The sequence below is a fragment of the Solanum stenotomum genome, chromosome 3, assembly GCF_019186545.1.
Source record: "Solanum stenotomum isolate F172 chromosome 3, ASM1918654v1, whole genome shotgun sequence".
Classification (NCBI taxonomy): Eukaryota; Viridiplantae; Streptophyta; class Magnoliopsida; order Solanales; family Solanaceae; genus Solanum; species Solanum stenotomum.
In genome coordinates this window covers 62,960,250-62,974,707 of record NC_064284.1, presented here as the reverse complement: position 1 = coordinate 62,974,707, position 14,458 = coordinate 62,960,250, and the positions used below count along the sequence as shown (strand labels likewise).

The 14,458-nt window shown below is 34.1% G+C and overlaps 2 protein-coding genes across 6 annotated transcripts in view; one reads left to right on the top strand and one right to left on the bottom strand.

Annotated features, from left to right (window-relative positions):
- LOC125858581 (HMG1/2-like protein) overlaps positions 1 to 14,458 on the bottom strand; it is a 377,596-nt gene that overhangs the window by 21,742 nt on the left and 341,396 nt on the right. The window lies entirely within an intron of this gene.
- On the top strand, positions 5,552 to 13,928 carry LOC125858540 (auxin response factor 8-like). Of its 3 annotated transcripts, XM_049538342.1 has the most exons (15): positions 5,552 to 5,959; positions 5,997 to 6,045; positions 6,233 to 6,345; positions 6,442 to 6,540; positions 6,638 to 6,694; positions 6,793 to 6,948; positions 7,032 to 7,116; positions 8,461 to 8,551; positions 8,669 to 8,833; positions 8,921 to 9,043; positions 9,786 to 9,861; positions 10,921 to 11,068; positions 11,546 to 12,549; positions 12,643 to 12,833; positions 13,469 to 13,928. In XM_049538342.1, exons 2-15 carry the CDS (start codon positions 6,003 to 6,005, stop codon positions 13,644 to 13,646), a joined length of 2,529 nt encoding a protein of 842 aa, XP_049394299.1. In that variant the 5' UTR covers positions 5,552 to 5,959; positions 5,997 to 6,002; the 3' UTR covers positions 13,647 to 13,928. The 3 variants fall into 3 exon arrangements, with proteins under 3 accessions (XP_049394299.1, XP_049394301.1, XP_049394300.1); XM_049538344.1 differs by lacking the exons at positions 5,552 to 5,959; positions 5,997 to 6,045 and having other exon boundaries at positions 6,230 to 6,345; positions 6,642 to 6,694; XM_049538343.1 differs by lacking the exons at positions 5,552 to 5,959; positions 5,997 to 6,045 and having other exon boundaries at positions 6,630 to 6,694.

Here is a 14,458-nt window from a genome sequence, read left to right as displayed (position 1 = left end):
CTTATAATCAAAAGGCCACAAGCTAGTTCAAATTATGAAGACAGACTTTTATTAAGAATGTATGATTAAACTGTATACGATAATAAAATATATTTGGCATAGTTCATTACTTGTGCCACATACATAATAGGAGAGTAGTGCACCAAATGCGAGGACAAAGCTAACTTGAGAAGTATGTGTATATGGTAAAAATTGCGCTTGGCAAACAGGTCGGTGACCAAGACTATGACACATGGCTAAATCGAAATCAAGGAGATATTGTTCCTTCTTACCTTTTAGCTTGAGAAAATCATGGGATCACGGCCCTTAGCTTGACTTAGACCAGTGTTGTCTCTACAAAATTAATGCGCTCTATAATCAACTAACCTGAAAGACCTCTTCTTAGAAAAAAAATCACTTTACAACTAAAGCTTCTTCATAATGAATTGCCCTTGGGCAGATCAACAGTTAGCTTCGAGCTTGGCACCAACTTGCACTCAATCATCCTTGAGCCCAATGCCAATACTCATGCACATACTATTAGGTAGCCTTTTAGAAGTAGCGTGTAGTCATTTCACATTTGAGCGTAGCATTGACTTTTCGGCCTATAAAATGGACCCCCTTAGAAGAAGAGAAGGCATGAAAAACTCTCTAAAATATTGCTACTTCTGTTTGTTTCTATAGTTTTAATGAAAAATGACTCTCGACCATCTTCATTCTTGTATTTTCCTTTTCCTTTGAGTAATCTGCGTACTTGTACTCGATCTCTATTTTGTTGATTTAACTAAAAAATAGAAATTGAATTTGATCGACCTTAAACCACGTTCATTTAATTCTCTTTTTACAAATTCTATTATTACTATTACAATAACATACTCAGTGAAATCTCACTTGGTGGGATCTAAGAATAGTTGAATGTACGTAGACCTTACTGCTATCTCGTGGAGCTTTTTGAAAGACACTCGGCTCAAGTACGCATCAAACCTAAGTAAAAAAAAAGAGAGAAAACAATGAAAAAACATAACAATTAATAAGAAAAGTAGTTGTAAACAACAATTTTTTACAAATTCTACTATTAATCAGAATAACGAATTTTGGGGTAAACAATATGATTTCGACAAAATTCAATAACATTGATCTATGTCTTATATATTTACTTGAAAAATTCTATTCATGAATATGTACATATCATAAATTCCAGAATTTATGAACTTCAATACCTAACACTCGCAAACTTCAAATCTTGAATCGTCTGATCCAACAATTGTTTATTAATTTTGAATCATTTGTCGGTTGCCACCTACTTTACACAGCACCTACTTACTATATTACAAAAGTATTTTACCATGAAATGAAGGGTTGTTGTTCCAAATCTTTGAATATCTTTCACTAAAATCTTTGTATTCCCCACAACGTGTGAAAGGTTTAAGTCTATTGTACCATATTAGACTATAGTACTAAATATGCAGGCCATAGCCAACTCTATATTATTGCTCCCTCCGTCTCAATTTATGTAGCACAATTCGACTTTTGTAAGTCAACCAAGTTTTTCTTTGACTTGATTTTGTTTTTGTATATCTCTTAAATATTTTACGTTACGCTGTTAATTGTTGTGACTTATATATTATTTTTAACATAGTTTTTAAATATATAAACCTTATTTTAAAAAAAATTAAAGTTTTTATATTCGAATTCATAATCAAAGTTAGAAGTTCAAATCTCAAAATTTCAATAATACTAGATAAATTGAGATGAAAAGAGTAATATTTGATGATGGAGTTGGGCAATTAGTTAATGATATTCCAACTCAATATATATGTAGAAAATAGTAATGCTTCTGACTTCTGAGTTTGCCAGTTCAAATGTGGTCTACTGGTCTTTGTAGTTTTTGGGAAATTCAAATATGTTTTGGGTTTGGTAAGGGTCGCAACTGTCTGTAGGTAACTATCTGACTCGATCTAAAATAAATATCAATAGTTGATTTCACAAATACACAACATAACTTTTTAATTCATCGTATTCAACTGATCATCTTTCACTCTATATGGCCCCGTCACTATAAATAACCTCATATGAACCATCTCTCCTTTCCCTATCAAATTAAAGTAAAAATCAATTTGTCAAACTTGAAAAATTCATCTTCAGAAACTAACAAAAAAATCAATATATAGAATCAAACAATGTTTTGAAATAAAAAAAAGGGAAAACAATTCTACGTCCAAACAACTCCATAACTTGTTAACCCTCTACGGATCGAAAGATTTCAAGTTTAATTTTTTTTTTTAATTTCTTAGGTGAAAATCTTAAATCCGTCCAAGTGCTCCACTATGTGTTTGTTTTTTCATGGTGAGTGGCTATATACACTGTATTTTTCTCCCTCTCCTAAATCTTTTTCAGTATACTTTCCAAAAATAAAAAAGTGTGAATTCTTAAAAAAAAAAGAAAAAGGGGGGCGGGGGGGAGGGGGAGAGGGGGGGGGGGGAGGAATTAGTGGCCACAACATATTGCTTTTTATCAAATGAAAATATAGGTCTATTATATTAGGTATGCATATACTTTTCTTTTTCTTACTTTTTGACCAAAAGTAGTACGACGTATTAGAAAACGTCCACTTAGATATGAGAGGAAAGATGCACTTACCTTTCTTTTATTTATTTTTGGAATATATAGATAACTTTTAAAAAAAATTAATATATTTTATTTAGATATTTGAATTATGTATGATTTGTTTTTGATTAAACATTTGAATACTTCATAAAGTACTTGCATTAAATAACTTCAACTCAAATTTTGTAAAATCTTATGTGCATGTTTTCAAGGTAGAGCCCATTTAGTAGATACTTTAAGAATTTAAAATATGGATAGGGTAATGCTAAATGGCCAGAAATTTAAAAAAAATTTAATATTTTTTTAAAATTTAAAATAAATTGATCTTTTTTCCATTTTTAATTAAAATGTATTAAAGTTGAAAAGGTAAAAATGTTCAAAAAGGTAAAATAACATAAGTAAAATACCATTCTGGCCAAAAGATTTTTTCCTTAAAATATTTTACCTTATTCAAATATGCTCATTAACTTCAACAAGTCGTAATATCATAGGTTTGTTTTCATTGATGATGTTATGTGTATAATTAAATGAGGAGAAATAAAAATATGAATAGTTTGTTTACGTAATGAGCGCACTTGAGAATACTTGCGGAAACTTTTTGAAGTATGAGTTAGAAGTGTCTATATAGAAACACTTTATCATGTGTTCAAGTGCTTCATTGAGACATTATTTAAGTATTCATATGAAATTTACTAACAATTTTAAGAAATTGTCAATAAGTTTAACCTTAATTTTAACTATTCCAGTCTATATGAGTATGTCCATGAGTTTCGAACTCCACTTCAATCGCGATTAATTTTGAATTTTGAATTTATGGAATTAAATAGAAGAATAAAATAATAATTGCGTTGGGACATATATTAATGTATATTAAAGTAAAATATTTAATATAAATATAGAATTCAAACTAAAATTACTAAATTTTATCGAACTCGTATCTCAAATTCAAACCTTGCACTTCTTTGATTGCAATTTTATCCTATACTAAATTAAACAAAGTTCAAATGTCTTTGGTCCTTGCTATATGTCGACCGTTTTCGAAAAAAGATATTTGATGTGAGTTTAATTTGATGGTAAAATGACAAAAATATGGTCCCTAGTGTTTGATGTATATTTATAATGATTGATTGAATAAATTTTTGAGCAATTTTAATTAATTTTGATCTTTTAAATTTAATAAAAGAAAATATTGTTTGGTCTCTATAAAATAAATATTTGATAAACTATGAATGTTAAGGGGCTGTTTGAATTTAATTCAATAGAATTAAGTGGATAAAATTATATATCCAACCTTGAAAGTGTTAAAAAAATGATAATATCGTAACAAGTTATTTTATTACTATATATTTAACTCAATCTAAATTAGCATTTGACTGTATATTTAAATCACATTAGAGTTCATTCTTTAAAATATTTTCAAATTCTCAAAAACTGGTTATTCGACTTAACAAATTTTAAAAGTTATCAAGTAAAATGCATGTTCAAACACAATTTTAAAAATTATAATTTTAAATACGTAAATTTTAACTTCAAAATCTATAATTAAATACGAGTTAAACAGCTAGGCTGATGCAGTCATCACTAGCTATAAATTATTGTCAAAATAGATTCCAAACAATTCAACATTGGAATTGTTGATGTCTCCAAAGAACTATGATTGATTTCTTTAATCATGGGAAAATCTTTTTTCACACAAAAAAGAGAGTATCTATATATCCAAATTTATAATAAAATCTATAGGTTTCATAGAAAAAGAATTTGGTCCCCTCCTAAACCAAGTCCTCCTAGGACTATATACATAGGAGTAGTAAATTATCAATTTTTTAGGCATGGACCAGTTTACCATGTCCCCTACCCCCTCTATATATACAATTTATTTATTTAAAAAAAATCATTTTAATACATTATTTAAGATTAAGTTTCCATTTTAATAATCTAATTTTAGTTTCACGTGTAAAGTCTTCATCTATAATTCTATATTTTGGAATAATGAACTTAAACATCGTTATCATGTGTTATGTGACAGAAGAATGCATGTATATTCAAGTGAGATAGATTTTATAGAATAATTATAAGTTATACGAGAATGAATATTGAGTTGTTTAAGTCCAACACATTCACAAAATGATCTTAAAAAAGTGAATAATAAAATAAATATACTGTCATACAAGACTAGATAAGATTAGAGATAATAATATTCACGAGAAAATTCAAATAACACATGTTAAAATATAGTATACTAAAATATAATTGTATTTGCTATAGCATTGTGAGTAAAATATCTAGATTATAAAGTAGGTTATCAATCATAACATATTAAAATACATTGATAAAGTAAAAACTATTTATTATTTCAAAATGAGCATAAAACGTTTATAAAAAATAATATCTATATTCCACAAAGATAGAAAATCAGTGTGCATCTTTTTTCGATCGATTTATGAAATTATACTAAATATGTTATTGATATTGTTAAAATTACACATGGTAAGAATCAATTAATAACACATATATAAATAATGCTGAATGAAGTGTATTACGTTCAACCACTCTTTTTTTTAAAACTTTTTCTTCTTCTTCACCTTCTTACTTCAGTCACCACTAAAGAATATGGTGCTAGATGAAACTGTTTCTCTTTTAGTCATAGATAACGACTTAAGTTTGAATATAAAAATATTCTTAACAGAGAGTCTCTAAATGGTGTAAAGCTGGATTAATTCCATTTTAATATGAATATCGAATACTAAAAAAAAATCTTCTTCCTTCTCTGTCTTTGTTGATCATGTGCAAATATTATATTGGATGGTCCGTACTCTGACAATGACCATTCAAGAATGGTGGCACATGCCACTTCTGTCAAATCCAATACCCCACCTCAATTTCAATGGCGAGGATCTTTCATGTACAGGTTTCATCAAACGGTTGTTGATTGAAGCTTTTTCCACCAAAACCCCTTTCTCTGATTGAGTACACTCCTTATCTTTCTCTCTCTGTTTCTTGATTTTCTCTCTCTACTGTTATTCAGGTCGAGCTTGGTCGGGTGTGCTATAAAACAGAAAAAAGAACATTTCTTTATCACTCTTTCATAGATAGTGATTGCTCTCAACTGAACTTCTTTTCTTGATATTCAACTAAAATCAAGAAAAGAGTAGTGTTCAGAATTTCACAAACACTTCAAAAATTTGATCTTTTTTTTTTTAAAGCTGGTTTTGGTGCTTTGGGGTTGTTAATGGAGGTTTTGGAGAAAGAGAAGTGTTGATTTCTTTAAGGTTTGATGTGGGGGAGCTGAAATTAAGAGTCTTTTTTGATTGGGGGTGGGGGTAATTGAGGCTTTTTATATAATTGTCTGGATAATCATAATTTAAGGGTGTTTTAGATATATATATAATTTTAAGGGAAATTGTGTGATTAAAAATATGAAGCTTTCAACATCAGGGATGGGTCAACAAGCTCATGAAGGTATCTTCTCTTCCTTTCATGTCTTTTTTTTTCCTCCCAAGTTTGCCTTTTTATATATCCTTGTCTCTGTTTTTATCTGTATATTTATTCTTATGCTTTGTGTTTAGCTAATAAAAGAGAGATCTTTAAGTATTTACTTAAGTTGAACTCAATTATTGATGATGGATTCTTTATTTGGTTCTAAAAGGAGAGAACAAGTGTTTGAATTCAGAACTATGGCATGCTTGTGCTGGTCCCCTTGTATGTCTACCAACGGTAGGGAGTCGAGTGGTTTACTTTCCTCAGGGTCACAGTGAACAGGTCTTTCTCAAATTAGCTACATTAATTTTGAACAAATTGTTGCATATATTAGTATTTAGTCAATTGCTGATAGTTACCATTGGAATTGAGTGTCAGGTTGCGGCAACAACTAATAAAGAAGTCGATGCTCACATACCAAATTACCCGAACTTGCCACCACAGTTGATCTGTCAACTCCACAATGTCACAATGCATGTAGGTTCTTTGTTCATATTCTATGTTTTCTTATGAATTAGTGTTGTGTAAGTTGTAATATAGGCTTACGAGGGAATGACGATTCCTAGGATTTTAGGCAGATGTTGAAACGGATGAAGTATATGCTCAGATGACATTGCAACCCTTGACACCGGTATTTTCTGAACGATGCAATAAAGCTCATTTACTTTTACTGATTTTCCTATATTTTGTGTGAATTGGGGGTGACAAAATATTCTGTTGCATTTTCAGCAAGAACAAAAGGATACTTATCTTCCTGTTGAGTTGGGTATTCCTAGCAGGCAGCCTACTAATTATTTTTGCAAGACACTTACTGCAAGTGATACCAGTACGCATGGCGGCTTTTCTGTTCCTCGTCGTGCTGCAGAGAAAGTTTTCCCTCCTTTGGTGATAACTGGTCCACTGTCTTGTATTTCCATACCACTCTGATTCTAAATCTGATGTTATTCTCATTTTCTTCTGGTCCTCAGGATTTCTCACAGACACCACCCTGTCAAGAATTAATTGCGAGGGATCTGCATGACATTGAATGGAAATTCAGGCATATTTTCCGAGGCAAGCTTCGGAGGATCCTTTCTTTGCTATGTGTAGATTTACGCCATGTTAAGTGTATTTGGCTTTAATCTAACAGCTGGTGGTTCTTTAAGTTTGCACAAAAAATAGATATAGGCACACTTAGATATATGCTGTCACTTAGCAGTATTTTAGTTTAATCCTCTAAAGTACTTGCTTGTTTAGAGTCTTTTTCAGTTTTATGTAACTTTCTTTACATGAATGTACTGTAACAACATGAATGATGGTGTGTCTAGAGAGGATCTTTTAAAGCTTTTTTTCTTTTCTTTTTTGAATCAACCGGACTGAAAGCAAAGAGAAAAAAGAAGCAGGATAGTGTCTGGTGTGTAGGGCTGATGTTTGTCTTCTGCATTCCCCTACACTGTAATATCCTTATGAAGGATTAGAGTTGTGGTTATAATTATGGAGGATTGACAATCTGTTATGTAGTAATAGAGTTGTTATTCAGTGGGCCGTGGGTGAGATGGTATGGAAGCTATCTCGGTTTTTTGTGTAAATGTGAAATTCAAGTTGGAACTAACGTTTCTATTTAAGGTTCACATTATGAGTTAGGTAACCTGAGCAGGAAAAAGTAAATCATAAATGTACTTCAAATGATTTTTTTTTATAAAAAGGTTAACAAAATAACAGGCTGAATCAAATAGATTTGTGGATGGCCTAGGATGGGGGTAGTTATAGAATGAAGAAGCAGGTCAATTATTTCTATTAACCCATCTATCTCCAAATGTCTGCACAGTTTCAGTGTGCAAGAGTATTAAAGAGTTCAATTTCCAGGTTATATTGGTGGTGAAAGAACATTACTCTTATGTTTACTAGATTTGTACCACCAACGACAACTACGCCTTAGTCCCAATTCCCAAACAAATTGGGGCTTTATCATGAATTGGTTTGTTTTACGCTGGTTGCGAACCTACCACACCACTCCTCCTTTATCCCGGTTTGGGACTGACATTGCGAGTGAGATTTGCACCAGTGCTTCAAAATTAATTGTTTAATTTATCTGAATTCTCGGTACATATAAATGGTGCATGGATTATTGTAGTCTTTAGACTTCTGCTATAGTTTTTGGACATCCAAATGAAAATGGTTTCCAAAAATGGTTCAGAGTTCTTGGCTGTGTGCTCTTAAATTCTCATTTCTTTAACCTTATTATGGGACTGTTTCTCTTGTCATCCTAATCCTGTTCCCTTGTCATTCTTGGCTTGTTTGTTGGCTCGTTTACTGGATATACTAGTGAATACTGATGTCCCTTAGAAGCATGAGCATAATGCATATGAAATTAAATAATGCTGAAATTTGTTCATATTTTTCTGTCTATGCATGTAGGACAGCCTAAGCGGCATCTTCTGACGACTGGCTGGAGTGTGTTTGTTAGTGCCAAAAGACTTGTCGCTGGAGATTCAGTTCTTTTCATCTGGTAGTTTAAGTTTTTTTATCAACATATCTGAGTAATTTTACACTGTAGGAATTGCAACTAAGTGCCTTGTTATTCCTTGAGGCTCTCTTAAATGGTTTCTCATTGTTTCGGTGTCAGGAATGAGAAAAATCAGCTTTTTTTGGGAATTCGTCGTGCAACTCGACCTCAGACTGTGATGCCATCATCTGTTCTGTCTAGCGACAGCATGCACATTGGATTACTTGCTGCTGCTGCTCATGCTGCCGCTACCAATAGCTGTTTCACTGTTTTCTTTAACCCAAGGTGGTGCTGAACGATTGTCTGCTCCTTGTTTTTTTTAAAAAAAAGTCATATCCTTTCTGCTATTTGAACTAACACTTATCGCATCAGGGCTAGCCCATCTGAGTTTGTTATTCCACTTTCAAAATACATCAAAGCTGTTTATCACACACGTGTTTCTGTTGGAATGCGTTTCCGGATGCTATTTGAGACTGAAGAATCAAGTGTTCGAAGGTACGGAAGTATTTGATCTTAGATCTCATCCTTGTTTCCTTCGTGGTTAGGTTTTCTTCAATCTCTTTTGTTTAGACAAGTGCATATAGCTACTTAAGTACTCCCTCTGTCCCAATTTACGTGACACACTTTTCTTCTGAATCTATCCCAAAAAGAATGTCACCTTTCTATAATTTGTAACAATTGAACTTTTGAGTTCCCCTTTCATCGTTAATAAAATGATTTATAGCTACAAATATGGTCAAGGAGTGGTTTAGACCACAAATTTCAAAAGTCTTCTTCTTTCTTAAACTTTGTACCAAGTCAAATGGTGCGACATAATTTGTGATGGAGGGAGTAGCATATTAGTTTCTTGTTGATGGCTCTGAGGCACTTTTTGATACTTAACATAAGTGGATCTTTGATCTGGCTCCTAAACACAGATGAGTGTTTTTTTTGGATGCGGCTCCTTTGTTTTGTCAATAATTTCTAATAATGTAGGGAAAGGTGATTTAAGATGAAGGTGCAAGTTTTGCCTTGTTGCTTCACTTTTTACTCATAATTTGCATATCTTGTTTAGTCTAGTGCTTGCAACAAGTAACTCTAGAGTATAAACTGGGCCAACTCAGTGGTTAGTACATGTATATAAACCAATTAAATTGGAAGTCCATAGCTGGGAATGGGATTGTGGCTATAATTGAAATTCGAGTGGCAAATTGTGTGTCAGGTTTCTCTTCTTATATGTGGATCTGATACTTTTCAGGTACATGGGCACAATTACTGGCATTGGTGACTTAGATCCAGTTCGCTGGGCCAACTCTCACTGGCGGTCTGTCAAGGTAAATGTGTTTTAGCTCTATCATAGTTTTTACTTTTTAGCATTTTTATATACGATTCTTTTGAAGTCATAGCATTTAAAACTTGTTGCTTGGACTCTTCAAAAATGTCATCGGGTGTGTGTTGGATCCTTCAAAAGTAGTGTATTTTGAAGGATCCGATACGGGTGAGGCAACATTTTTGGATAGTCCGAGCAACTTAGTTTAAAATGCCTTCTGTGCACATATTAGGTTTTACTTGTATATCCATATTATTAGGAAATTCAAAATTTTTAATAGAAAATCTTTTCAACTGATTTTTCTTCTCTCACTTTCTTTTTCGCTTGATTTTCAGTCATTGATGTTGTCATGTTTCCGTGACACTAATTTTGATCTTCTTCAATTTATGTTGGCATGCACTAGCTTTGCTTATGTTAAACTAGCTATTACTTTTACATTCTTGTCCTAGATCCCAGTTTGATTTTATTCTATTGTTTACTGTAAAAATATACTTTTCTACATTGCTATGCTACTTCGCACCCCACCTCTCTCTCTCTTGTGCAAGCAAAATACACCTCTGAATTGCTACCTCTTTTCCTTTTCCTGCGGTTGATACTGCAATTTTAAAATATGCCTAAGGTTTTCCACAAGAATGATGACATACTTGCATGGAACTCATGGTTCTTTTGCTGGCAAAGATTGTAGACTTTGTTGCCTAATTAGGAAGACTTTTACTTCACCAGCATCAAATGCTTATCTATCAGCTATTCAAATACATTGAACTTTTAATAGTTTAGGCGCTAAGTGATTTTCGTTTATTTTATCAAATCTCCAACCTTCTTTACTATGTCAAGTTGTTTCTTCACAAGGTTGTCTATCTTTGGTGCTATGTTCATTAGAGTATAGAACTTGTTTGTCTCAGAACTCATGTAGCAAATGCAGAAATCAGACTATCTTGCTTTGCTTTTACCACCATTCATAGGGAAATTACAAATTTACGATTGTACTATTGTTATATGTTCGTAAACAGTTATTCTATGTTCGCAGATATCTATTTACAAAAGAAATTTTATGAAATTGTAGGTTGGTTGGGATGAGTCAACGGCAGGCGAGAGGCAACCTAGGGTTTCCCTATGGGAGATAGAGCCTTTGACTACTTTTCCAATGTATCCATCTTTGTTCCCTCTTAGGCTAAAGCGGCCTTGGTATCCAGGAACTTCATCTTTTCAAGGTATTTTGCGTACTCAATGTTATGCTGTTAGGAAAGTGAAGCTGTACAATCCTGAGGTTTCCTTGTAATCCCTCCGTTTCAATATGTTTTGTCTTACTTTCCTTTTTAGTCTGTTTCAAAAAGAATACCTCTTTCCTTTTTTGATAACTCTTAAATTTTAACTTTTCACATGACATGTTTAAAACCACAAGATAAAAGTGCATTTGGGTACATTGTACACATCTTTCGTTTACGACCACAAGATTTATTAGTCTTTTACTTTTTAAAACTCCGTGCCAAGTCAAAACTAGACGAACAATTTTAAACGGAGGGAGTACTGTTTGTTGAGAAATATGTAAAATCCGTTGTCATCCAGATGGCTCTTCTAAGAAGGAAAAAATGATTTTTTAGCAGTATTAGTTATTTCATTATTTGAACTTTCAGCTTATTTGTTTTCCCATGGTCTATTATGAATATTTGCCGTTTGTTTTTTTTCAGAAAATAACAGTGAAGCTATTAATGGAATGGCATGGTTGAGAGGCGAAAGTAGTGAGCAAGGACCACATCTACTGAATCTTCAGTCTTTTGGTGGCATGCTCCCCTGGATGCAACAAAGAGTTGATCCAACAATGCTCCGAAATGATCTTAACCAGCAGTATCAAGCTATGCTGGCTAGCAGTTTGCAAAATTTTGGGAGCGGAGATCTGATGAAACAGCAACTGATGCAGTTTCCGCAGCCCGTCCAATATGTTCAGCATGCAGGCAGTCTTAATCCTCTCCTGCAGCAGCAGCAACAACAACAAGCAATGCAGCAGACAATTCATCAGCATATGTTGCCTGCACAAACTCAAGATAACCTTCAAAGGCAACAACAGCAACACGTTAGCAATCAGACAGAGGAGCAATCTCATCATCATTCTTACCAGGAAGCATACCAAATACCAAACAGCCAGCTCCAGCAGAAGCAACCATCAAATGTTCCTTCTCCATCATTCTCAAAGCCAGATATAGCAGATCCAAGCTCCAAGTTCTCGGCATCCATTGCTCCATCAGGCATGCCAACAGCGCTGGGTTCTTTATGTTCGGAAGGAACTAGTAACTTTTTGAATTTCAATATACTTGGTCAGCAGCCTGTAATCATGGAGCAGCAGCAGCAGCAGAAATCTTGGATGGCAAAATTTGCGCATTCACAATTGAACACGGGTTCCAATTCACCCTCACTCTCTGGATATGGGAAAGATACTTCCAATTCACAGGAAACATGTAGTCTAGATGCCCAGAATCAATCTCTTTTTGGTGCTAATGTTGATTCTTCAGGGCTTCTCCTCCCGACAACTGTGTCTAACGTCGCTACTACATCAATTGATGCTGATATATCCTCTATGCCACTAGGGACTTCTGGATTTCCGAATTCTTTGTATGGTTATGTGCAAGATTCTTCTGACATGTTGCATAATGTAGGGCAAGTTGATGCACAAACTGCGCCCCGTACATTTGTCAAGGTGCTAGTTCTGTTGTGTATGTTATGCATTTCATTGTTGCTTTATTGCATATTACTAAGATATGGATAAAAAAATTTTATCTTTTTTTTGCAGGTTTACAAATCAGCGTCCATTGGGAGGTCGTTGGATATCACTCGATTCAATAGCTATCATGAGCTACGACAGGAACTGGGACAGATGTTCGGGATCGAAGGGTTTCTTGAAGACCCTCAAAGATCAGGCTGGCAGCTTGTATTTGTTGACAGGGAGAATGATGTCCTTCTCCTTGGAGACGATCCATGGGAGTAAGTACCTAATTAACCACAAGGCTTTACATTTTGACTCTTGTACTTCGATTATTCATATTATTTTGTTGTAGTTACTGCTAAACATGTTTTGTTACGCTTTCACTTCCATTACTTCATTTTGGATTGTTTTTCCTTGGCTATCGAAAACAGCCTCTCTACCTTTGAGGTACGGGTAAGGTTTGCGTACACTCTACCCTCCCCAGACCCCACTTTGTGAGACTAGACTGGGTACATTATTGTTGCTTTACATTTTGACTCTGCTCCAAATTTTTTGAATCTGATGGAACGAACAACTTTATGCTTCAAGTCCTTGTACTACTCACAGCATCATCGGGTATTCTGTAGTGATAGCTGATTATATATCAATTCTAGTACCTTTGTCTGAATTATTCGTTCTGTTAAAAAAATTGGTTTTTTACCATCTTTGTACTCCAGTTTTTTTTTTTTTTTTTCCGAACTGCTTTGAAATGCTTCTCCTTGAGTCGAGGGTCTATAGGAAACAACCTCTCTACCTTCCAAGGTAGGGGTAAGGTCTGCGTGCACACCCTTCCCAAACTCCACCTGTGGGATTACACTTGGTATGTTGGCTTTTTACCATCTTTTGTTCAAACCAAGACATGATATTTTTTCAGGGAATTTGTCAATAATGTTTGGTACATCAAAATTCTTTCACCCGAGGATGTGCAGAAACTGGGGGAGGAGGTTGGATCCCTAAATCGCGGTCCACCTGAAACGATGAGCAGTAATAATAGTGCTGATGGTCGAGATTTCATGTCCGGACTTTCATCTATAGGATCACTCGAGTACTGACTGTTGTCATCGTTCGATAAACCAAGTGTGGTTCACCAATTCTCTGCTTACCAAGAGCTCGGCCTAGTTAATCCGGTCTCGTTTCTAAGACACTGTTCTTTATGTAGTAAAGTAAAGACTTAATCCCCATCTGTCATTTGTATTACAATGCTATTTGTATTAGTTATAATCTTAATCACTGTACTGAGGGCTCAGGACATATGTGATTTAGACTAAGAATCTTGAGTTGTAAACTTGTTAATGCAGTTAAACTTTTGTGAGTAAATTCCCTTTTTTCGAAAAGGATTCTCCAGAACCATGTCCGCGAAATGCTAGTACTATGCAGCTGCTTTAAAGCCAGTGTGGTTGGATGATCGAGATATTGGTGAATATCACATATGATCGAGAAATGTGTACCTATAATCACATGAAAACCATGAAAGCGGGTTGATAAAGAAAAGGTAGATCCAAAAAAAGTGAAGGATGGCTGATAACATCCCATTACTAGAAAGCCCTCTTTTTAGAAGTAAGATACTCATTATGCTCTTTGTCTAGTTAACTCGTAACAAAATGTTAGACCAATCTCAGGGCTGACACAATCAAATTGGTTGATGAAAAGGGAACCTTAGTGAACAAGCACTCCCACCTCAAAAGTGGTTATTGAAGAACTGTCAGGTTGTCGAGGACACATCTGAAGAGGAGGCGGGCCTTCTAGGTCAACCACCCTACACACTAATGGATCTCTGATTTATCATAATTTGCATGTTAGGAATATAAGGAGATATAAAAGACAGGTATACATATGTTGGTATTAGACAAATGAGTCTGACTAA

Coding starts and splice junctions, on each gene's coding strand:
- LOC125858540 (XM_049538342.1), top strand. CDS start 6,003: ATGAAGCTTTCAACATCAGGGATGGGTCAACAAGCTCATGAAG. Junction 7,117..8,460: donor ATTCAGGCATATTTTCCGAG/GCAAGCTTCGGA, acceptor CTATGCATGTAG/GACAGCCTAAGCGGCATCTT. Junction 8,834..8,920: donor ACTGTTTTCTTTAACCCAAG/GTGGTGCTGAAC, acceptor TTATCGCATCAG/GGCTAGCCCATCTGAGTTTG.